The sequence below is a fragment of the Falco cherrug genome, chromosome Z (assembly GCF_023634085.1).
Source record: "Falco cherrug isolate bFalChe1 chromosome Z, bFalChe1.pri, whole genome shotgun sequence".
Classification (NCBI taxonomy): domain Eukaryota; kingdom Metazoa; phylum Chordata; class Aves; order Falconiformes; family Falconidae; genus Falco; species Falco cherrug.
Window position 1 is genome coordinate 38509459 of NC_073720.1, and position 23262 is coordinate 38532720.

Here is a 23262-nt window from a genome sequence, read left to right on the forward strand (position 1 = left end):
TGTCTTTGTCCACGGGGTGGGAGCGTGCTGGGGGACCCGTGCGCGCGTGTGTGTGCGCGTGCGCACAGAATCTCGGCCCTAGACACTCACGCGTTGCCTGACACCCCGCCCTTGCTATCCCCGCAGCTGGTCCTCGTGGTTGTTTCCAGAAGCACCATCAGGCTCTCGCCCGGCGCCGAGGTACGGCGGGGCTCCCGCGGTGCGCCTGGGGCCGCCGGCGCTGGGTGCGCCCCGCCGAGCGCAAGCCGCGGGCTGCCCGCCCCCCCGGGGCTGCAGCGCCCAGGCACGCAGCGGCCGCCCCAGCGCGCCACGTCGCGAGGGCTGCGAAGGGCTTTGCTTACCGCCCGGTGACGGCCAGCGCACGCAGGGGGCGGGGCGCCAGGGCTGCCCCGAGGCACCGCCCTGGGGGAGGGGCTGCGCCCAACCGCCACGGCCCCGCCCCCGCGAGCGGCCGGCGGGAGCGCGCCTGCGCCTGCTGCCCCCCATCTTCTCGCGATAGTGCACGCGCCTGCCCGCGAAGGCTGGCGCACTCCGGAACACCGCCCTTCGCCCCCCACCCCCCGCCGGAAGTGGGTGAGGGCGCGTGCGCGCCGAGCGGGACCGTTGGCGGCGGTCGTTGCGGCGATGTCGGCCACGTGCGCCGTGTCCCGCAAAGCGCAGCCGCCGCTGCGACCGCCGAGCGAGAGGGACCCGCCAGCCAAGGCGATGCGCAGGGGGCTGCGGCAGGGCCACGAGGGGGAGCTGGAGCCGGAGCAGGAGCAGGCAGAGGCCGCGGGCGGCGGGGGCGGCCGGCCCGGGGCGGAGCGGGCGGCCTCGCTAGGCGACGAGTGCCACAGGCGCCAGCCGCACGAGCCCAGGGCGCTAGCGGCGTCGGCGTCCGCTGCCGGGGCGGAGGAGGAGGAGCGGATGGAGCGGGAGCATTTCCGGAGGATCATCAACGCCTTCCGATACTACGGGTAACCGGGACGCTGGTGCCCTGTGTGCGGGGCGCTGCGGGGGCCCCGCCCTCCCGGCGCGTCCTCCCCTCGCCGGGCTGTCTCTGCCGGGCGGCCCCGGGCTCCGCCCGCCTCCCCGCTGTGCCGCGCGGGTCACGTGGCCGCCTCCCCCGGTCTGCGGGCCGCGGGGAGCCCTGTGCCCGCGGCGGCGTGCGGCGGCCTGAGTCGGAAAGGGGCCTCCGCGCCCCTTGGCCGGCACAGCACAGTCGCCTCGGCGTCTGTGTCAGCTAGGAGGCGTGAAAGACAAAAAAACCCGAATCATCTCAAAGTATGTTGCGCCTGAAAAGGGTGTGAAAGGCCTCTTTTTATGAGATACAATGCTTCAAGACGATGTAGAGTGCTCAGAACGGCGGTAGCTACTGCTGGCAGATACAAACGGTGCTTCGATTACTGGGGAAACTTTTGAAAGACGTGCTGGTTTGTACAGGACATAAGACCTGTTGGCAGGGCTTGATGGATGCCATGTGTTTTAGAACTTAATGATTTCTAGACATTTGTTCAATCACATAAGGGATTGATGGTCCCATAGGAATGAGATAATGGGTGGGGGGCACCCGAATTTATATCTGAACCTGTTGAATGGAAAAGGAAGCAGAAGTTAATTCAAATTGCGGTAGGCGGCCTAACTGAAAAAGCCGTCCTCCGTGGTGTTTTGCTAAGCTCTTCTGTTGCTTTTGATTTTGGAAGTAAGTTTGGGATGTAGCTACACAGCTTGTTTATCATGTTCATCATTATTACGTGCTGGACCCTTTTTGTCAATGTAATACAAGCATAGTTTTTACATGACAGCGAGGTTCTTGAAAGGAGTGGATGGTATCACTTCACTGCTTTTACATCTTGGGTATTTTTTGTTTCCCAGGACTAGTATTTGGATGGGAGGTTGGTCTAAAACGACATCTCCAAACTGATTCTCTAATTCGGTTTGGCCATACCAAAGGTTTTATGCTAGTTATTACTATTACTGCAACAGCCAACTGTGATTTACTTCTGTCAGTGAGGCAGTTGTACCCTCAGGGACTTGGAAGCTGGGAACATCCTTCTCAACCTCATGCTCAGCTGTGACTCTGCATTGCTTTTGAATATTTCAGTTTCGGTAAACACGTAAGAAAAGGATATGACTCAAATTTCCAGTGCAGAAATTGAACCAAATTACCTCAGCCTCAAAGAAGTAATTCTGGATTTAAGTGAAATTATGTATCTTGGTAGTTAATAAATTAATTGGAGACATCTGTAGGATTAAGGCAATAACACACTTTTCAGATGAATCCAGCTTAAAGTTCTATTCAGGCGACATTATTTCGTTCTTTGTGTGTAGTTGTTCCGATTTTAGTGAATTATTCATTGTACTTGAAGGTTGCAATTCAACATGAAGGGGTTTAGGATTATATAGTTCAAAGACATTTTTCTGACAACATTTAAGATGATAATAAGCTAAGCTGATGGGCTTTACGTAGATGATCAGTTTATTTTTCTTACCATTCTTTATCTATCCTTTATTCTTAAATGCCATTTTAAACCAGTGTAGCTATTGCAATGAATATACCTTTCTCATTAGCAGACAGGTAACCTTGGAGGTATTAACTGGTCAAATCTGCAGACTGAAGTTGCAACTAGAATTGCAGAAAGTGCTCCTTACTTTTTCTGATGACTGCTTTTCAACTCTGTGCTGCTGTACGCTGACACAAGAGTTTGAGAAACTTCAGTATGACTTGATTTGATAAAATGATTTGTGGCTACCAGAAGGGGCAGAATCCATTGTCCTGGCTTTATGACATGCCTGTGTCTAGAGTCCTTATGAGTGTACACAGCCAGCTTGGCTCAGTTTACTGAGAGAAATCAAATCTATCAAAAAATCTATACAGGTCTCTTCAGGGTTAGCAAGTTAAACGAGCTTTGTGGTAGGCCTGGGTAGTCCTAGAACACAGTGGAGGGTAGAATTGTTCTGGTTGAGGAGAAGGAAGAGGAAAGAAAAAAAAAAAAACCAGTACTTTTTCTTGGCAGTAGATTCACCTTTTTTATGGCCCACTTATTTTGGGGAAGTGGAGGAGTTATTTTTAGCTTGGATGAGTTCCATGGTCAAATTCACATTACTTGTACTTGAGGGGATATGCTGTTAAAAGAAGGTAGCTTAGTATCTTAATTGTGGCTGCCAGAATGCTGGTATGGTCCACCTGTGACTTTTATAGTTCTTTCAGAAGCAATTGATTTTAAGGATCACTGTTCCCACTCCACATCTCGTTATTTCTGTAGCTAAAAGTTACCACAGCGTTCAGCTATTTATTCAATTTAAATTGGATTTGTAAAGCAATCTGGATGGTTTTGATAGATTTGGGGGCTGGTTATTCCTTAAATTTTGTAGCTCAGTGTATTAAGGTACTGATCACCTGTGCTGGAAATAAGTGGCTGATGATGAAACTGCCAGAAGAAAACAATGATCCTCTTAAACTGCAACTTGTTAAAAAGACTGGTAATGTAGAACTAGAGCTAAAACCAAACATTTTTGCCTAAAAATTTCTTGTAAACATGTTCTCTAGTAAGGTATTAGAGTCTGATTATATTCTGTGCCTAAAGAAATTAGTAATTATAATTAAAACAGCTTAGAGTGAATTACTTAATATGTGTATTGTTTCTGAATGTCTAAAGACCTTAAACTTTTTGCTTTTTAGAACGAATATGCATGAACGAGTGAACAGAACAGAGAGGCAATTTAAATCTCTCCCAGCTAACCAACAGAGTCTTCTTCCTCAATTCCTTCCTCACCTTGCCAAGATTCGAAAGTGCATTGATCATAATCAAGAGATACTGCAGACCATTGTGAATGACTGCGTTAATATGTTTGAAAATAAAGAATATGGAGAACACGTATGTTAAAATGGACTTTTTCATACTCCGAAATTATATTCTGTACACTTTGGAATTTTCTATATTCGTTTTTCACATCTTTAGGCTTCCAGCTTTCTTTCCTTTTACCTTCTTTTTCTCCTTTTTTCCTGTTTGCTTACATTTTCTCATTCTTGTCTTTCACATCTTGTCTAGCTGATGTTTAATAAAAGTGGTTGTTAGTCCTTGTAGGTAGTTATGAAACAATTGTGAATCTGGCAAATAACAATAATCACTTACTGTAAAAAAAACCCGAACCACACAACCACAGTTTTCTCACTGCAAGAGTTACAGCTCTACCCTGGTTACATTTTGAAGTTATTTCTTTCATTTCACTATGTAGAGCATCAATGGTATTGTCTGTTATACTGCAGGTTATTATTTGTTACGGCATTCCAAATAAGTTACAATTTTAGATGGGCCAAATATTTTTAATGTTCTCATCTGTAAAGCCTTTTTCACTGCTTACCAGCTTTTTCAGTGTGGCATCTCTGTCAAAAATAAAATTGCACCCAGACGTTAAAGACTGGCAGAGATGAAACTGAAGTAGATTTTTGGTATCTGCAGATAAGGTACAGTAATAGGCAGCTCTAATGTGAGCTTTCTCATGTTGCCTCATCAGTTCCTAAAGGGATCCTCTTCTCAGGATAAGCAGTGCGGCCTCTGCACTAGTTAAGCCCTGGTCCTTTCCTGAACAGGGACTACAAATTGTGCTCTGCTATGGCATACTGTGTATTGTTTTTTTGTTGTGAAACCTGGTCTCTTGGGTGTCAAACTGAGACCAGCAAACTCAACTTGTTTAGGATTCTAGGTTGGATTTGAGCCCTGGTCCCAGGAATGAAAGGCAAGTACTTTGTCACCTATAACTCCCAGCAGCTCATACAGCATGGTTTTTGTCTTGTTATAATTTACTTTTTTTCCCCAAAAAAGTCTAAAGGTACTTGGTACATTTTACACTAACTTTTTTTCCCCCCCTCCCCCTCCACTTTAATCAGGGAAGATGGAAGATTACACCAGCCTCAACATTTGACATGGATAAATTAAAATCCACTTTGAAACAATTTGTGAGAGACTGGAGTGAAGAGGGAAAGCCTGAGAGAGATTCCTGCTACCAGCCAATCATTAGCGAAATTGTAAAGAACTTTCCAAAAGAGAGATGGTAATAGTGTTTTAAGACTTATTTTTATGTGGGCATACCCTGTTGCACAATCTTAACAGATTTTTTTTATGGAGTAATGAAAAGCTTGGATTTAAAAAATATAGAAATTACTGCGAAGGCAGTGGAAATTTATTTTTTAATCAAGAAAGTTTTTGTTTCTAATGCAACATGTTGGAAAAGAGCATAATCATAAACTTCACAAAAGGAATACCAGGTAAACCAGAATTTATTTTTTTTTCCTGCAGCTTGATGTGATGGGGTATTGATTAACTCTTCAAGTAAGAGACCTCAGGAGGTTGTGAAGTTAGCTCAGTTGTGCTTAGTGAGGTAAAGTTTGCAGGTTAGTGGATTCTCAGAGAGTGTGTGCTGCAGATAAATGGAAGAACCCTTGTGACAGCAGGGAGTATTGCCCTTCATGGTGGAAGGAGGGAAGAAGACTTAACCTGTAGCGCAGTTCTGTTGCACTAAGGATTTACCCTGCAAATTGTTCATTCTAGCCTTGCTTTCAGACAGGTGTTACAAAGCAAGTCTTAAAAAGGCTTTGCTGTATGTGTGAGGGTAGCTTTGTAACTGCATTGGCTTGTTAACACCACCACAATAGTCATTGGTGCAGGGTTTTTTTAGGTAACTTGAAGTGTACTGGTGGAATCTCAGAAGATAATACTGCTGTAAGAATTCTGTGTTTAATGGTTTGGCATATAGTCAGCCTGGTCATCATAAAGTACATTTCCGTTTAAATTTAACACTGTTTCAGTGGGAAAATCAGTGAACTTTGTACTCATAAATGTAACAGGTCAGAACTCAAGATTTTATATAGCTGGGTGTTACTGTGGGTTTTCTTCTTTCTTAGTAATTGCTAACAATGCACTTGTACCAATTTGAAAATACCTTCTACTATCCGTCTTTTAATTTTCATTAGTAAAGATTGTTAGTGGTGGCAGAATACGGGATGGACATGGTTGTTTGATTTCTTTTGCCTTGAGCTAGCTTGTCTCAAGGCAAATGCACCACTAAAAATGCTTTATCTGAAGGTGAGCTTTCTGCAGTGTTTTTAGTGTTAGTTGTGCCCCACATGAGAAAAATGAACTGAATACTACAGGTTACCTGATGCACCTCTGATGCGCAGATCTGTAGGAAAAATAGTGTTGAAAGCAGCAATTCTTGTCTTCAAGGTAGCAGTGCACCTTTTTCTCCATTTCTTAAGCTTTTAAAGCATTTTCGTTATGGGAAAGGTAACATCTTGGATCTTAAGAGATAATGTGACTGAAGTTGTAAAGTCTGGACTTATATTTATCATCTGCCCTGGTTTTAGCTGGGATAGTTAATTTTCTTCTTAGTAGCTGGTGCAGTGCTGTTACTGGTGTGGGAGCAATGTTGGTAGCACAATGATGCTTGTAGTTGTTGCTGGGTGATGTTTATATGAAGCACTTCTCAGTTCTTAGGCCCTGCCAGCAAGAAGTCTGGAAGGGCCCCAAGAAACTGGGAGGGGACACAGCCAGCACAGGTGACCCAAACTAGCCAAAGGGGTATTCCATGCCATAAAATGTCGTTCTGAGTATATAAACTGGGGGGAGTTGGGCCGGGCCTGCTGATCGCTGCTGGGGATTGGTCAGCAGGAGGTAAACAACTGTATTGTGCACCACTTGCTTTTTTCCCCTTCCTTTTGGCTTTTACTCCTCTCCCTTTCTCTACAGTAGATGTTATTTTAGTTCAATTATTAAATTGTTCCTGTCTCAAAGCTCAGGTTTTACCTTTTTCTGATTCTCTACCCCATTCCTGGTTGGGGGGGGGCGGGGGCGGAGTGAGCAGACAGCTCTGTGGTACTTCCTTCCTGGCTAGAGTTAAACCATGACATCATCAATTTCACACCAATTTCAAAACCTCCAGTTGGTATTAGGAAGCAACACAGGATAACAGATTGGGTGAATCTGAAGTTGATGGCTTTCTGCTTCTTTACTGGTAATTCTTTTTGTTGTCAAACAGAACTCGTGTGACAGCGCTTCTGTCCCTGTTGTGATGGCTCTGAAGTACCAGTTAGGCTATTTTGTCTCTACTGAAGTCTCAGAACATCGCTGGATAGATCAAAAATCTCTAAAATCTCTACTGCAAGTCTGAGTTTGTCAACGGAAACATTTTTTTATTTATAAAATGTGTATTATACCTATTTAAATTTTTAATATTCATGATCATTATGGAGTTGTCCAGCACTTAGGTTCTCCGTTCACATTTTGTTATGTACTGTCCTCGGCTTGCTCTTTTTCCTAGTCACCAGATGCTCGCTCTCCTGCTTAGGTGTACTTAACCTCTTTGAGGCAAGAAGCACAGCTGTTCAGGAGGGCCTGTTCTGTTTGAGTGCTGTCAGGCTTAACTGGCAGCCACCTCACCCTTGTGTGAGAAGCAACTTCCCTGGCAGGGCTGGTTGGTCAGTTTGTTTCTTTTTTTACAGTTTTGGAGGGGAGCTTTGTTTTAGTCTGAAGGGTTGGGCAGGGCCTGAGTTGACTTAGTGTAGTTGTTCTCACTGTTGTGTATAGTGAGTACAAAGTCAGTTTCTTCTGGAGAAGACTGGCTGTGGGGGTTAATGCAGGTAGACAGTCTGTAGATGGAACCTCCGAGTACAGCTTTGCATTTTTTTAGAGTTCCCTTTTGTAGCACAGGGTGCTGAAGTATCCTGAGATGATGAAGCGAAAGTGCTAGAGATGTGTATAATGGTGGCAGTGGGTGATGAAAACATCTTTGTCCAGATGTATCTTGCATTTAAAAAAATGGAGAAGTAAATATTCTAAATTTGAAACTGTCAGTACGAGTAACCTTTTACTTTTTAATGGCTTCAATGGAATTGTACATTTATTTTCTAGTTAACGTTACTTCTCTGCACTGCAATTGTGAAAAATGAGTTTAAATTTTTGAAAATACTTAATTACGTTTCACTCCATGCATGCACATGTTTTGTTGCTCTTTGCAAGATGGGCCTATATTGATTCGGTTGGTATGCAAAGAACAGGAAAATAAGTGCTCTCTGCTTGCTTTTCTGGGAAGGAGAAGACAGCCAAGCAATCGTTGAAAGCAGCATTAAATTAGAACAGTCTGACAAGACTCATCTAAAAATAACATAAAATGGCAATAGCTGTTTCTGCTTTCCATTCCTCTTCAGAAATAACTCCTTTCTGCTTAGCACCTTAACCTTAGTAGGATCAACAAAGCAGTTCTAAGTGAAGTCCCATGAGTTAAGGTCTTCCTGAAGAGCTGATAGGTTTCCTACATTAAAGCTGGAATTTTACTGTGTTTCAGCTCACAGGATCCCTATAATACTGTCTACCTTTTGATGAAGCCGTTCAGATTTCTTGGATCTGAATGAATCAGGATCACTGCTTTCTGTATGAGCAAATGGTAAAACAGATACATTTTTATTTCTTGATGAAATGTGATTGTTAAAGTATTTTTGTGGGGAAGCATCAAGTTGAAAATCTAAATAAACATGCCAGTTCTTTTTTTTTTCCAAATCTTTTTTTTTTTGTCTTGTTTTTCTTTCACTTCTACTGTTACCCTTCATACTTACATAAAAGGATGTCAAGATCATCATCAAAAGGAACCAAAGAAATAGTTACCCCTTTAATTACTTCTCATTCCATGGCCAAGAACAGTAAACTTAGGTGTTTTCTCCAAAGTTTTCCAAGATGCTGGCGGGACGGCCCAAAAGAAATCATTAGTGCTTAGTTCCCTTTTTATTTGAAAACCAGCTTATTAGTCCTAAGCCTGAGCTTAGCTATATTTCTTGCAAGTGTTTAGTCATTTATAGTGACAGTAAAATTTCTGCTTTACATGAATTTTATTTAACGTTGTGTTAAATGAATCTGACCTTGCAGGGTTTCTAATCTTGTCAAAAATTATCCTAAACTTTGCTTTAAACATCAGATTTAAGGGCAGACTGTATCTTCAGTGTTACTGCAGTCCACTTACGGCTTTGCAGGTCTTTACATGGAAATATGTAAACCTCAGCTGCTAAGTTTGTAGAAGAATTGCTCTTCAAATGATTCTGCTTTTAAGCTACCTTCATTATTTTATTCAAAAGTAGGTTTTTTTAAAGAAGAAAAAGCCCTGAAAATATGATTACAGTAAAATAATGAAAAATATTATATTGAGAATGGGATCTGTTAACTATCTGAATTTACAAACGTTACAGAGATAAGACCTCAGGAAAGGAGTCCCACAGTGTGTTTCTATCCTGATGTTTCCACTAATCTGTGTATGGGCTGTATGTGTATTTCTTATCACTTCTAATAATTAGATAACATTGAATTGTGGTGTTTATGAAAATTAAGGTTTGTGTTTGATCACACACACTGATTTTTTTTTTTTTGCTGAACTTCAGTTTATCCCTTCAGCACCATCATTTTTTTGTTAAAGCCCAATAGGCTTGCAATAAGAAGCCTCTTTTTATCATGTATAATTTTTCCCTTAAAAAAAGGACACCAAGTTCAGATCTTCATTAATGGTCTTAAACGTCTAAAAGCTGAAAATATACTACATGCAAAATGCTGTACGATAATGACATGACAGATTTTAGTTGTTTCTGGTATTTCTCCACTATCTTTTTAAAAGATGTGCTGCAATTTCAATAGCTGAGCCAAACAGCACCATGCAGCCCTCTTCCCTGCTCTTCGGCCAGCTTCCTCTCTCAACAGTTGTCAGGTTAATAGGCCAGTGTTTCTACCCTAGTACCCCACAGGTTTTTAATGAGTACTTGTTAGATACCCATTTATGTTCCTAACCAGTGCTCCATCTGTGTCATAGAAATCTTGCTGCTGCTGGCTAGTTAAAGGCTTTAGTTTCACCGTGGATAACCTTGGGTTATTTTCAGTTACCACAATTTTGGATTTTCTTTTTATTGTCTTTGCTAACTGCTGCAGTTACCTATCCAGGAAAGGAGAGCAGATCTTGCTAGCCTTGTGAATGACCTTGTCTGTAGCCATTAAAAAAGCAGTTTCTTTGCAATTAAACATTTTAAGCTGTTTTAATGATTCAAAAATCAGCAAATACAGCAAATACAGTGCATCCAACTGCCACTGGTTTTGACCCTTTTTTAAGTCTTGAAAAGCAAAACATGTTTGTGCTTTTTGTTTGTTTGTTTGTTTTTTGATAGCAGGACATGCAACAGTCACTATTTTTGTGGCAAGTTTGCCACATACCTGATTTCTGTGATTACAGAATGAAAAAATGCTTTTGAACCCTTTTGGAAGGCTAGTATCAATGTTAGTGGACTCAGATTTGATTATATTGTGTTTTGTTAGCTGTGCTCTGTATGCTGAAATAAAGTTTAATTTCACTAGGCCAGCACCAGTGCCTAGCAACTGATATGAAGAATGTAGATTGAAATTAAATAGCTAATTAATTTCCAGACAGACTTCAGTCCCTTAATAAAGGTGCAAAGGGAAGTGCAGTTAAAATCAACTATTTTCTAAGAATTGGGAGAATTACTTCAGAGATACAAAAGCTTTATATTGTGAAGTACAGGACAATTAGAAGCAATTTATCAACGCACTTGACTGTTAGAGGCTTTATCTTGTTTTAGAATCAGCAAAGGTGTAGATTTTGAAATGTGATTACACCTACATAGCTGTTAGTTACTAGGTTTAGTTATTAGGCTGTTACTATAATTTAGTTACTAGTCTTTTCTAGTCAATGGATGATAATCTTGGAAGTGGCATAAACCTTTTCAACCCGCTCATTTACAAGTGTCTGCATGAGAGTGCAAAAACTAGGTGGAACTAGTCTCAGCATTTCATAAGCAAATGAAGGAACAGATTAAGTTAGAAATACATTTGGAACAACAGTGTACCACTACAGATAGAAGAAGCTGTAAGATTAAGGTTTTTCTAGCTTTTTGCAGACAGTGGATTTTCTTCTTCCTCCTCCTGGGTCCTCTGCTTTTAGAAGTTTCACCTTGAAAAAGTAGTTTTCCCCTGATTTAATCTTCCTTTTTTCAGTAGGACTTCCTGTTGGCTTTCTTCTGGCTTTCCTTTAAGAAGAGAGGCAAGGAGAGCTGTTGCTTCACAGGAGTGCCCTGAAGTAATAGCGAAGTCTTGATTTCTTGCTTCTTAATCAGAAAACAAAGAATCTGAAAGTACAAAGAAGAATCTGAAAGTATGAAGAAATGCAAATGAAAGTCAGGAATGAGAAGAACTTTGATTTTTCCATTGGGGAGGCTTGACAGATTAGATGAGTAAGCCACAAACCAAGAGGCAGTGCTTTGTTGGTTTGTGCAGCATTTAGAAAAGAATAATGCTTTATGAGTAATAGTCTTCAGAAATTTACTACTTTTCAGAATTTACCTAACACCTTCACTCCATATGTATGCAGCATGCCAACTCCTTTGAACCCTTTTTGGCATCGTCAATTTTTATGCAGTCAAAGGCTTTGTATTTTGCTTGCTTTCATCATGTGTTTGGAAGTGCTGATTGCGGCTTCCTTCACTTAGTTGCATATAAATTGATACACGTATGTTTTGTCTTTGAGGGTGACATGCAGAGGGGAGGGTGGTCTGAGTGTTCACGGTTGGTTTTTTTTGGTATATGAAGAGTCTTATTCGTGACTGGAAACTGAAAAATTACTTTTTGGATTAAACATCTTTTCAGTTAGGCATGGGAGTGGTTTTTTGTTTTATGAGGGAAAGTTTGATTGCCTTGTGATAGAAGTCTAATGGTTAAAAAATGTATATGTTGCCTTTTTTGCCTGAAAGGAGAAAATTCTGAGATTCTTAGTTCTTCTGTTTATTAGTTGTTGAACTTGGAAGGTCATAGAGGTTTTTCCAGGTATCTTGGTGAACACACACTGCTGGACGACTTCTGGTTGTCTTCACCTTGATGCCTAGTTAGGGAAACGAAGGGGTAGAGAGTTGCAATGTATTTTGACTTAGGAAATCATGTCACTTATGTGCTTCAGTGAAATACGTGAAGAGCATATATACAACACCCACAGTTACTGAGAAGGTAACTACTTCAAGGTTTTTACAGTCTGAATTGCTCATCAGCTTATGGAAGTTTTGCTTGTTTTGTTTCTGATGTCAAAATACTTGTTTATTTTTCATGTGATACGATGAAGGCGATTTCTAGAATATTTATCAGCGTGCTTTATAGAAAAATACACAACTAACATAATGTTCTTTCTTCAATTCACTTAAAGAGATTTTTAGCTTGATGACTCACAGGAAAAAAATTACTTTGTAATTGTATTCTGTATGAGGGTTGTATGTGTTCTTTTGAGTAATTTCTGTGAGTTATTTTGACTCTACAGTTAACCAATATGATCAGAACTGGCTCAATTTGCATTTGAAAAGTAAAGTCATACAGAAAATACATTATATTATCTAAGTATGGGGTGGGGGGCAGGGTGGAATGTTTGACTGGACCTCTGTAAGTAGGCAGATAAAGACTTAACTGTTATTTTTGTTCTGTTGCAGGGATTTCTCCAAAGTTAATATCCTGGTGCCCGGTGCTGGGCTAGGTAGATTGGCGTGGGAAATAGCTATGCTCGGTTATGCTTGCCAAGGAAATGAATGGAGCCTCTTTATGCTCTTTTCTTCTAACTTTGTACTCAACAGGTATATAGCTTATATTTTACTTCGTGATTGAAACCTAGGAATGCAAAATTATTAATGAGAAAAACGTGAATAAATGAAACAAATCCAAGCATGGATTTGTAGGTCCTAACACAGGACACACATAACCACTTCTTAGAATGTTTTAATGAAAAAAAGTAATCGGTGGGATAAATGGGGGAGGAAAGTGTTGTATCTGAGTCATTTTAAAAGTATAGCAAGAAGCAAGATTTTCAAGTTAGGAGACTTACAATCTTTAGGTGGTACCACAGATTCTCTATATAATCTTGAATAGGTTTTACGATTTATTTCACATCTGTTTCTGTAAAACACACACCTATCTCACTGGTGTCAAATACAGAGTAGTTAACATGTGCATGATACGTGGCGCTTAGTGACAGAGGAAACCTGTTAATGAAAGGTCCATTCCGTACTAAAATTTTAGGCAGTGTTTTAACATGAAAAGCAACCACCAAAGCACGCTGCGCCACTTCTTAAGCAAGCGGCTAAAGTAATATAGTTCATAGTTCTACAGTTATGCTGAGGTACTAAATTTGAATGTAGTAAACTTAACTTCATAGGTTTAACTTAGTGTTTCTATGTTTGGTTATTCTGTCACTTGCCCTGGAAGTTGCTGGTTTCATACTGAATTTGTTAGAAAGGAAAGAAGGCAGCAAATGCAGCTGTCCTTTTAAGGAGGAGAGTGGGCAAGTATGAAAGAGATCTGGGGGGGAGTGTTTTGGGTTTTGGGCAAATTGGTATTGAGCTCATAGAGACAGAATTTGCCAGTTTCTTCTTCAGTCTAAAATGATACACCTTTGCTGAAAACAGCTAAACTGTTGGCTTGTATTCTATATTGTGATGTCTTGAAGCCTGATTTGTAGACTGATTGTCCACAGCAGACTGTGATGATTTTAAATCTGTTACAGTTTACTGTTCAAAAACAAGGGGAAAACACTGTTTGTTATGGCTGCTGCATGTCTGCTTAAATCAGTAGTGGTCAGTCTGATGAAAGTAGGTATTTACTAGAGGTTTATTTTTTTTGTTACATTGTTCTTAAATTACTCTCATTTGGTGGTGAAATTGCATATTACAGTTGAGCTGATCTAATGCCCTGCAGCTATTGAAAGGAGGTCACATTCTTCTCATACTTAGCTATACATTGCTGCTGGCTTTTACCTCTTTGGAACTTCTGAAATTAATTGAAGCAGCATAAAATAAAAGTATTCATTTCCTAACTTTGGCAGCACTGATCAGCTTCATAGTGGTTCAAATCTGAAAGTTAATGTCGCCCCTAACTGCTGCTGCTGACATTGTTTTTGTCTTCCTTTAATAATGAAGCTTTGGCCTATACGTGGAATTACCCTGATGATTCATGCTTAGCTTACAGTAATAATTTTTAGCATCCAATGCTTATGTGGTGTTTGCTGTTTATGTAAGATAATTAGCAAAGAGGTGTATATACATTAGACTTGCTAGCAGTATTAGATTCTAGACAGCAAAATTGAGGTTGCTCAGCTGCTATAATTATCTTTGCTGGGCAAGTTACTAGCTACAAGTTTGCTGGTTAGCATGGAAGAGGATACTGGTAACCTGACTCTGAATTTCGATCAATTCAGTTGAAGTCTGACCATTCTTTTCTGCTGGACCTAGTTGTGGGCTTGGAATGTCTGTTAAGAAGGTTTTAGGGACTTCTGGGGTCTTTTGTTTTAGTCTTAAGTGGCTGTTCCCAGTTAGCTTTCTGAAACCGACAGTCTGCCTTCCTGGAGCTAGAAGAAACAGCAATGGTCAATATAAGCTGAAGAGACCAGTTAAGAAGTGACAAGAAAGAAGGATTTTGCAAAAATGGTTTTGAACTACAGTCTTAATTAAATTTTTGTTTCCTGTTGATAAAAGCATGAGAATTTTGCTAACATGTACTTGCTGTTTGGATATATTCTTCCCCTGACTGTGTTTTATTTTTAGTAAGTACTGTCTAGAGTGTCAGACAAGCTACTACACTGGGTACAGTAGATGTGGTACAGTGACTTAAGTCTTGGGCATACAGAGTGGTGCCTGCTGATCTTTGTACATGTAAAAATACTTAGTACTCTTAAACTGTGAACTTTTGTTACTGTGGATAAAGTTGCGTAGCATGTTATGTACAGAGTGTGTCAAGGCATAACTGTGGTCACTATTTCCTATTAGAGCGCATTGTTCCATTGAGGAAGCTCTAACTTGAAAGCAAAGTCACTCTGAGGTAGTTAAGCTGCAATGGCTCCAGGGCTGCTGCAGTCCCTGTATGGGAAATTCTGCTTTTTCTTGTATGAGTAAGGCTCTTATTGCTGGTGTATTTTCCTAGTGTTTACGTGAGTTCTGGGTATAATGACAGGTGGCAGAGATGATCATTTGTCATGTACAGACACACTTCATTTCTTACATGTTTTAGAAGATCAAAATCTGTGAAAAGCATGATCTGTTTTCCTGCTTCTGGAAAGCATACCAAAATTTTCAGGCAGTCTAGAGCTGCAGGACACGTTACTTGCCTTTGACATCTGACTGGAGGGGCAACAACATGAGGGTGGTGTCTATGTGAAGGAAATGGGAGCAGCTGGGTGCTGACTTGCTGTTTGCTGTAGCTGGATATTCAGAGCACAGGGTCAGTGGCCTCAGTCCAGCAGCCCTCCAGTAGCAGCAGTCCCACCTACGAATATTTAAGAAAATTTAGTTGAGGTAATATAAAATCACTGTACCCAAATCAGGGTAGGGTTAGTTTAAAAAAGGCTTTAATAAATACCAGTAGAATTCATGCTAAAAACTGACAAATATTTATTTTCTGAAAATAATGTAATTTTAGATAAATCTTGACACTTCAAGAAGGATGTTTAATTGTGCATTGCACGTCCATGAATGAATGAAAACAGGTTTTTTGAATGAAAGCAGTTAAGCATTTTATCTTTAAATCGGGTCAGAAGTAAGATTTGACCTACCATTCTCCTCCAGAACTGACTTTTCAACTGAATGTTGACAGCAGTTGCCCTGCCTCCATGGAAAACATACATATTTTGTTGGAAGGATGGAATGGTAAAGGACTGCAGTACTTAGTTTTGAAGTTTGAATTACTGAATCTGGAAAGGGAGGTTGTTAGGCTTGAATATGGAGAGGGATTGGTCTTTTGTATTATACTGGGAATTCCTGTTGGAACTGTTGAAAAGTCTACATGAATATACTTTGTTCTGGGAAAAATAATATGGGGAGGTGTGTGTTCTCTTACAGTCCAGAAAGCTCCTTTCTAATACACTGGGATGGGAAGTTTTCATTGTTAAAGAAAAGTGTTCTGAGGATAATACAGATTGACTGGGACCAGAAGGGGAATGCTAGAATGGTTACCACGCAACTTTCGTTGGCCAGCATAGGGGTTTTTTGGTGGGGTTATTTTTCTTGTGGTTGGATTTGGGTTTTTTTGTTTTGGGTTGGGTTTTTTTGTTTTTTAACAAAACCAGAAATGTCTGTCTTAAGCCCTGATTATCATTTTCCTCTTTTTGCTTTGACTGCATATATCTGATTGATATTTATTCAAATTGTATGGAGACACTTGATGACTGCAGTATACTGCTGCTCAAATACAAGTTGTTTGTGTTAACTTTTTTACTGATAAAATGTAATATAAACATGACATGAAGAAGATTAAAAAAATAGTATTTCAAAGACATTACCACAGATGTTTTCTATCCACCAGCCAAAAGAATGCACTTTCTGTAACCTGGTAGATTGCTTGCATTTTGTGAAGTGTTTCATGATAACATGTTTTGTTGCACAGATGTGTCCTCTGTTTTCATTGAAAGAAAATTGCTTCGTTTTTTAATTGCAAACTGATTTTACAGGACTATGGAAAAAGCCGCTTTTTGTACTTCAATGTGATATTTTATTACTTCATAAAATAAGGGTTGACTTACTTGTTCAGGTCAACCCACAAATTTTATTTTACGAAGGCATGTTTACTTAGCATAATTACAACTCAGATTTTACGAACTTAAAGTGACATTAGTGCAAAACGGTTTATTTATTCTATGAAATCTAAAAGCATCCTTTTGGTTAGCAACTAAAAAATGTGTTTGTTCTGCTACGTTGTGTTTGCTCCCTACAGTTATGGTTCAGAAAAAACCAGAAAAATCTAGAATGAGAATAGATGTTTCCCATAAAATCAGTGGAACTAGTATTACTAATTTTATTTTTTTACAGAAAAAAAATAGGATCCAGAAAGGCTTAGCTTTACTGAATATACTAAATCATAAATTCTAGTAATCTTACAAAAGGTGTCTTGTGCATTTTATTCAGTGGAAAACAAGATTTTTAATTTAAAGGTAATTATTTTGTCTTCATAATGTGTGTGTCAAAGTTGGTTTTTTAATCAGATCATCAATTGATGGGCAGTCTGAAGTGTTATGAACTAGGTAAGTCCTTTAGAAAATATGTAGCTTTTGCAGGAATGTTACCAACGCAGTAGGTATGTTGATGAAAGTCTTTGACTCCTACATTTCTACATAATAGATAAGCAATTATTTGAAACTAAGTTGTGCTGATTTCTGTATTTTGCAGATGCTCTGAAATTAATTCATGTAAACTTTATCCCTGGATTCATCAGTTTAGCAATAACAGAAGATCTGCTGATCAGATACGTCCAATTTATTTCCCTGATGTTGATCCTCACAGTCTTCCTTCTGGTTCAAACTTCTCTATGACAGCAGGGGATTTTCAAGAAATATATTCTGAGAGCAGTGAGTAAATGCAAACTTCTAGGGTATCCATGTCACTGTATCTTCAGAATATTTGTTATAGGACAGTTAACTATTAAAAATAGAAGGAAACTATGTCTACAAGCATTAAGCAAAAGTACTAACTGTAGCAAGATTTTCTTTCAAATCAGCTTTTCTTTTCTTAGTTATAAAAAAATACGAACAACTCCTTGCCTGACAGATCTTTGTTGCAGTGGTCTCTCTTCAGAGTAAGACAGCATTATGGAAGGTCTTGCTTGATTTAGAAAAGTGATGTTACAATGGGAACAATGTAACTAGCCACTTCTCTTTAGTGTAAAAAAAAAAAAAAAAAAAAGATTATTTTTTAAACTCATTTACTGTTGTAAAAGCAAAGCTGACTTTCAGTAGTAGTAATTGATAAATGAAAATACTTTTTGACTATGAGAAGTAAAAATTTCAGAGGTACATTATGGGGATGATAACTGTCAAAGATGGAGATTTCTGTCAGTACAAATAACCTTATTTTTTCTTGTGATGCCAGGCTAGTTGTGCTGTCCTCATTGCAGCTATGACTAACCTAATGTTGAACTAACTGCACAAGACTATCCTGTTCAGTGCTACTCTACCAATAAAATGTTTAGGATTTGAGAAAGGGTACCACTTAGTTGATTCTTTTGTATGTAGTCTTAATATTCTAATATCAGACTACATATATTCTAATATTCTATTATATGCCTATTTACAAGTCACTGTCTTTTTTCACCAAGATTATACAGCTATTGATCTGCACTTTGTTGTGCAGCTAGACTTCCAGATACTTTCTTGCAGGAGCCTTCCTTATAGTTGCTTAATTTTCTGAAGCTTTCTGTCTTAATTATAATATCTGATACTGGCAGTAAATTGAAGCGTCTGGGGTTTTTTATTTATTTACAAAACTTAAAACTTTTGCAATTTCAATGATACATGTTTAGAGAAAACAGGGAGTTTTGTGCTTTAAAAGGTAGACTTTGAAAGATCCTGCTTGTTAAACTAACTAGAAAAAAACATCTGGAGAAATATTCAGATACTGAATAAAATTTTTTAAAGCTATGTGATTTCTGAAAGTATAGTTTAGTGTATAGGCTTTTATTCTAGGTGTTAACTAGAGGCCCAAAATCACTGGGTATTGCAGTTGCCTTTAACAGCTGTGATGGTGAAGTTCATAGGGCAAATAGCACACCTGGGCCTTCGTTTATATAAAATGTGTTACTCTTGACAATGTATAATATAAACATGTCATTTTATATTAAGTCTGAAGAATTTTATAAAATGCATAAATAATGGATATGTGTCATTTTTCAGAGTGTAGATGTGTGTATACATACATACATATATATGTAAGTCGGATGAACCCAAACTTAACTATTGTTAACGTAAACCAAAATATTTTACTTATTTGTCAATGAAGTTAAGGGCCTTCAAGTGTTGTTAATGGAAGGTAATGCTGAGCATATAAACAAATACTGGAGTTAAATGCTGAATTTACTTGAGTAGCAACATTGAAACTAATTTCTATATACTTTGCTTTCTTTATGCAGATACATGGGACTGCATAGCAACTTGCTTTTTCATAGATACAGCACATAATGTTATTGATTACATTGATACTATATGGAAAATACTGAAGCCTGGAGGAATATGGATAAATGTAGGCAAGTGTGACCAACCTCTCTTCCTGCTAGCCCTGACTATACAGTTTGATCCCATTATAGGCATCTGTACTTAAAAAGAGTTGTCAAAGATGAATCTGTCAGTGCTGAAAACACTGTAGAGCTAGAAACATTTAGAGCTTGGAAGTTATGTCAGATGTGCTCAGACTATGTCCAGATGTTTGCTGGTTACAGTTAACACCGTGGGATTTTTAAATAGAGAAGTAAGTCCTCCTAGTGGCAGGTTTTGTATTCATGCATCAAAAATTTATTTGACAAATGTAGTGTCCTTTTTTTTTTTGCTATTTTTCAAAGAAAATACAACTTGTTTGTTTGGGGTTTTTTTCTTCTTAATCTCTTGTCTTGATTTGTACTGTGCTTCTAAGCAGAAGCTTTGGAAATGAGATTTATATATTCCTTGGCTCAGAAGAAGAGAGTCTTAAGTCTTCCGTGGTGAAGGAATGACAGCCAAAACTCAGGAGTTACACATTCTGTATAGTACAAACTGTTCAGTCACCGATCAGTTGGTCACTACACCAGTCCCGGCCAGTGATAGAGTCCGAGCAAAGTTCCTGAGTAGACTCCAGCCTTCTGTTCTGTAGAAACAGCAGTGATGATAGACTGAAGAAATTTTAAGATACAGAAAACATAACCTGGTAGGAAATGAGACTTCATTGTTGAATAAGCAGCTGAACTAATTTGTTTTCATTTTGCATTGATTCTGAAATTTGTTATAATCATATTCGAGTGATAGAAATATGTTCTTTAGTCTGTATTTCAGTATGTGAGTCAGGATATAAGCATTCTTTGCACTTTCAGTGATTTTTAGAAAACATTTTTGTCTTTTTGATATTAATTTCTGGTTTATCTTTATTCTCTAGGTCCTCTCCTTTACCACTTTGAAAACTTGGGAAATGAACTTTCTATAGAACTAAGCTATGAGGATATAAAAAATGTTATACTGCAATATGGATTCCATATAGAGGTAAGAAGATGCAGTAGTTTGCAATAAGTAATATTGGTATAAACCAGACAGACTGCTTTGAGTAAACCTTTACCTTAAATTTAGTCCAATGTAATAGCATATGCATATTATATATGCAGTAACTTCTAGCAGAATTAATTGTAAGTGTGTTGCAAATTATTTGCTTTCTTTTTCTTTTTTTGGAAAGTATATAGGTGGGCCTTGAAATCTAGTAAGTATATAGCAATCTCTTATAAGAGAAACTTGTATAGTTCTTTAGAGAAAGTCTTTTGAAAACTGCTGCTTCTTTTTCAGGTGGAGAAAGAATCTGTACTGTCAACTTACACTGTGAATGAACTCTCCATGATGAAATACTACTATGAATGTGTGTTGTTTGTGGTGAGAAAACCAGAACAGAAGTGATGTGAATAGGATTCAGAAAAAATGTTGGTTTGAAACCTAGAAATGAGAATGAAATGGACTGGGTGGTGTGTGGACAAAACCTCAAATCAGTGGTGCCTTCTTATTCCTAATAGGTTTTAGATAGTGTCTATTTTCTTAATATCTCTTGCTATCCAGATGTGTACTATGCTGTGCATATTTGTAATACACTTGTGAAAATGGAGGAAATGTTCACATACACTGTCTGTTGTGCTTTGGAATGCATTAAAAGCAAAAAATGTTTTACTGAGGCTAAAATTTAATGTTTGCCATAATTAGGCTAATTCTCTGCATATGCTGCCTCATTTTTCATCGATTTTTTCAATTACTTTCTTTTTTCTACTTTCAAATATTGGGAATGTATAGAGGTGCTTACTGTACTAGCTGAGTCGCATTTAGAGAAGCATTTCTAAACAAACAAATTTATGAAGCTGAAATGATTGGAAAGTGATAAAATTATTATTGATAGATAAAATAGCCACCAGAACTGTTACGGCATTTTCTGTGAAACTGAAGGGAAGTAGATTATTAAACTAATTCTAATCTTTGTTAACAGTGGTACAGTCAGTGTAATCAAAACACAGAACCTATAGGTGATTTGAAATACCATGTAAAACCAGAGTACAGAGTGAAGAAAAAGCAGCATGTGACAGAGAAGCAGTATTTTAACCTCAGTTCAGGAATAACACCAATTGTGATTAATCTCTTAAGTGTTGAAACTGAAATCTATTAGATGGTTTGCCATCTTAAAATACATTGATTTTGAGTCAGCTACTTCTTAAGCCAAAACAGCAAAGCAGTATTTTTTTGTTAGGTATAATGAACAGAAAATCTGTTATACCTTGAAGTCTTCTCTGTTTTTTAAAGTTTTTAACATAGCTAGTTATCCATGCAATGTATACAGAAAAATCTGTTTCTAAAGGGGATACAAAAAACATTTAAATGTTTTAATCTGCAGTAACCTAATCATCTCTACCTGAGTCAGCATATGCAGGCCAATTGGTAGACAATTTTCTTGTAGCTTCAGGCACTTTACCCTTGTGATTCAGTGACTTCTTGGTTCCTTATCCTAATGTGTGTTTAGGTTTTTTTTCCTGCCAGATGTGGCTTAGGTGAATATTTAATAAACAGATAGTGTACATGAGAAAACATCAAGAATCACTGCTGAGAGGAGGTATCATATTAGCCATTTTATTGTCATAGTATATTGGTTACCTTAGTACCATTTTTATCTCTTCTCAAAAATTTCTTTAAAATATAAAAGCATAATTTCAAGAAATTAAGGTTTTTTTCATATTTGGCCATAATGGCCCTGGACAATAAAGTTGGTTTGTTTCCCATTATTTCTAGTTCCATTTTTCATGGTCGTGTCCTAATTGCATCTCTTTTAATACATCTGTTGGTGGTGTCTGGATTTATTCCATGAAGGCCAGAAATGTGTGCTGTTGCAGACTTTCAATTTAGGAACAAGGAGGGAAAAGACAGAGACTGGGATTTTTTTTATAGTTTCAAAACGGCATAAGGGTATGCACCTGGGGCATGTTTCAGTACTATTCCCCTTTTCTGCTTAGAATCCTTATTGAGAAAAAAGGCTTCTGCTCTGCAGAAGTTTTCTATTAGAGCTTTGCTTAAACTGGTCTTACTTGAACTCCTTCTTCTTCCTAAAAGTGTGCACCATTAAGATTTAACTCTGTAAAATGAGGTAAACTTTGGCAGTTCTACCCTGCTCCAAGAGAAACATGTTTAAAGCTGAAACACTGCCATTGCAACAAGTAGACTAAAAATAAAAGCCCTTGCGCACCTAGATATAACAAAAAAAACCTAGTTGTCTGAATTACCTTACTGTACTCTTTTTTTTTTTTTTTTTTTTTGAGGGACTGATTCTTAGCCTTCATTCTGGTTTTTGTTTTTTTTCCTTAGATCAAATATGATTAGTGTTTTGCTTGGTTTCCAAGCTTCCTCGATTGAAATAAGACAAGGTTAGATGAGTGTCAGTTAATGCCATTAAGTCAGCTCTCTGTTTCTGCCTCCTACCCAGTCTGTATTTACACTTGAAATATGGTGGTGGTGGCTTTCACAAGCAGGCAATGGAACTCTTGCTTCTGGGTGGAATGCCAGTATCCTTTCTTCTGGTGGTTTTGTTCTCTGCTGCCCCATGTCATCAGAAGTGCCATTTTTTGCATTGCTTTTGGAAAATGTTTTCACTTACCTGTGCCAGGTATATAGCGATACGCTTCTATTGCAAGTGTAGAAAATGCCTGTTTTCCCCCCAGTGTTCTCTCCGTAAATTATAACAGCTGCATTAAGATTTGGAAGCAGAATAATCTTGTGAGTAGGCTGTTTGAGTTAGTAGTGTTTTACCTGCGGTCCTATTTGAGTTAAAATTCATCACCAGTCGCTTTCTTCTGTTCAGTTGTATACGTGAGGGGGGGAAAAACAATGCTTGCATAGCTTAATCAGCTGAAGGCAAGAGTTTATTTAGGTCATGATTCAACTGTGCGTGGTTATCAGGTGTAACATGAAATGCTCCATGACCTTCTGTGTGATGCTTATTTATACGGAGTAAGTCTGACAAATGTAAAGTGTCCTGTATTTTTATTTATATGTAGTACACTAAAACCAGTTAAGAAGGTAAGAATAAGAATTTTAATGTCGCTGTCAGTGTGCCTAATGGGCTTCACTTTTCTGGGCAGTCATTAAAGTTTGCAGTACGAGCCACTCTCTCTCACGTGTGGTCTTTGCCCTGCGCCCCTGCCGCCGTTCCCGCCTCCTTGTTCCCGCCTCCCTGTCCCCGCCTCCGGGCAC

The 23262-nt window shown here is 38.9% G+C and overlaps 1 protein-coding gene across 4 annotated transcripts; it reads left to right on the top strand.

Moving 5' to 3' along the window:
* Window positions 1–548: 548 nt before the first annotated feature.
* On the top strand, window positions 549–23171 carry CARNMT1 (carnosine N-methyltransferase 1). Of its 4 annotated transcripts, none has more exons than XR_008730220.1 (8): window positions 549–956; window positions 3662–3857; window positions 4871–5034; window positions 12491–12631; window positions 17207–17385; window positions 18942–19051; window positions 19934–20037; window positions 20332–20470. XR_008730220.1 is itself a non-coding variant. In XM_055699025.1 (8 exons), exons 1-8 carry the CDS (start codon window positions 625–627, stop codon window positions 20437–20439), a joined length of 1338 nt encoding a protein of 445 aa, XP_055555000.1. In that variant the 5' UTR covers window positions 551–624; the 3' UTR covers window positions 20440–23171. The 4 variants fall into 4 exon arrangements, 3 of the variants coding, with proteins under 3 accessions (XP_055555000.1, XP_014139222.1, XP_027667770.1); XM_055699025.1 differs by having other exon boundaries at window positions 551–956; window positions 18942–19055; window positions 20332–23171; XM_014283747.3 differs by lacking the exon at window positions 549–956 and adding an exon at window positions 978–1263 and having other exon boundaries at window positions 18942–19055; window positions 20332–23171.
* The last annotated feature ends 91 nt before the right edge of the window (window positions 23172–23262 follow it).

Coding starts and splice junctions, on each gene's coding strand:
- CARNMT1 (XM_055699025.1), top strand. CDS start 625: ATGTCGGCCACGTGCGCCGTGTCCCGCAAAGCGCAGCCGCCGCTGCGA. Junction 957..3,661: donor AACGCCTTCCGATACTACGG/GTAACCGGGACG, acceptor TTTGCTTTTTAG/AACGAATATGCATGAACGAG. Junction 3,858..4,870: donor ATAAAGAATATGGAGAACAC/GTATGTTAAAAT, acceptor CACTTTAATCAG/GGAAGATGGAAGATTACACC.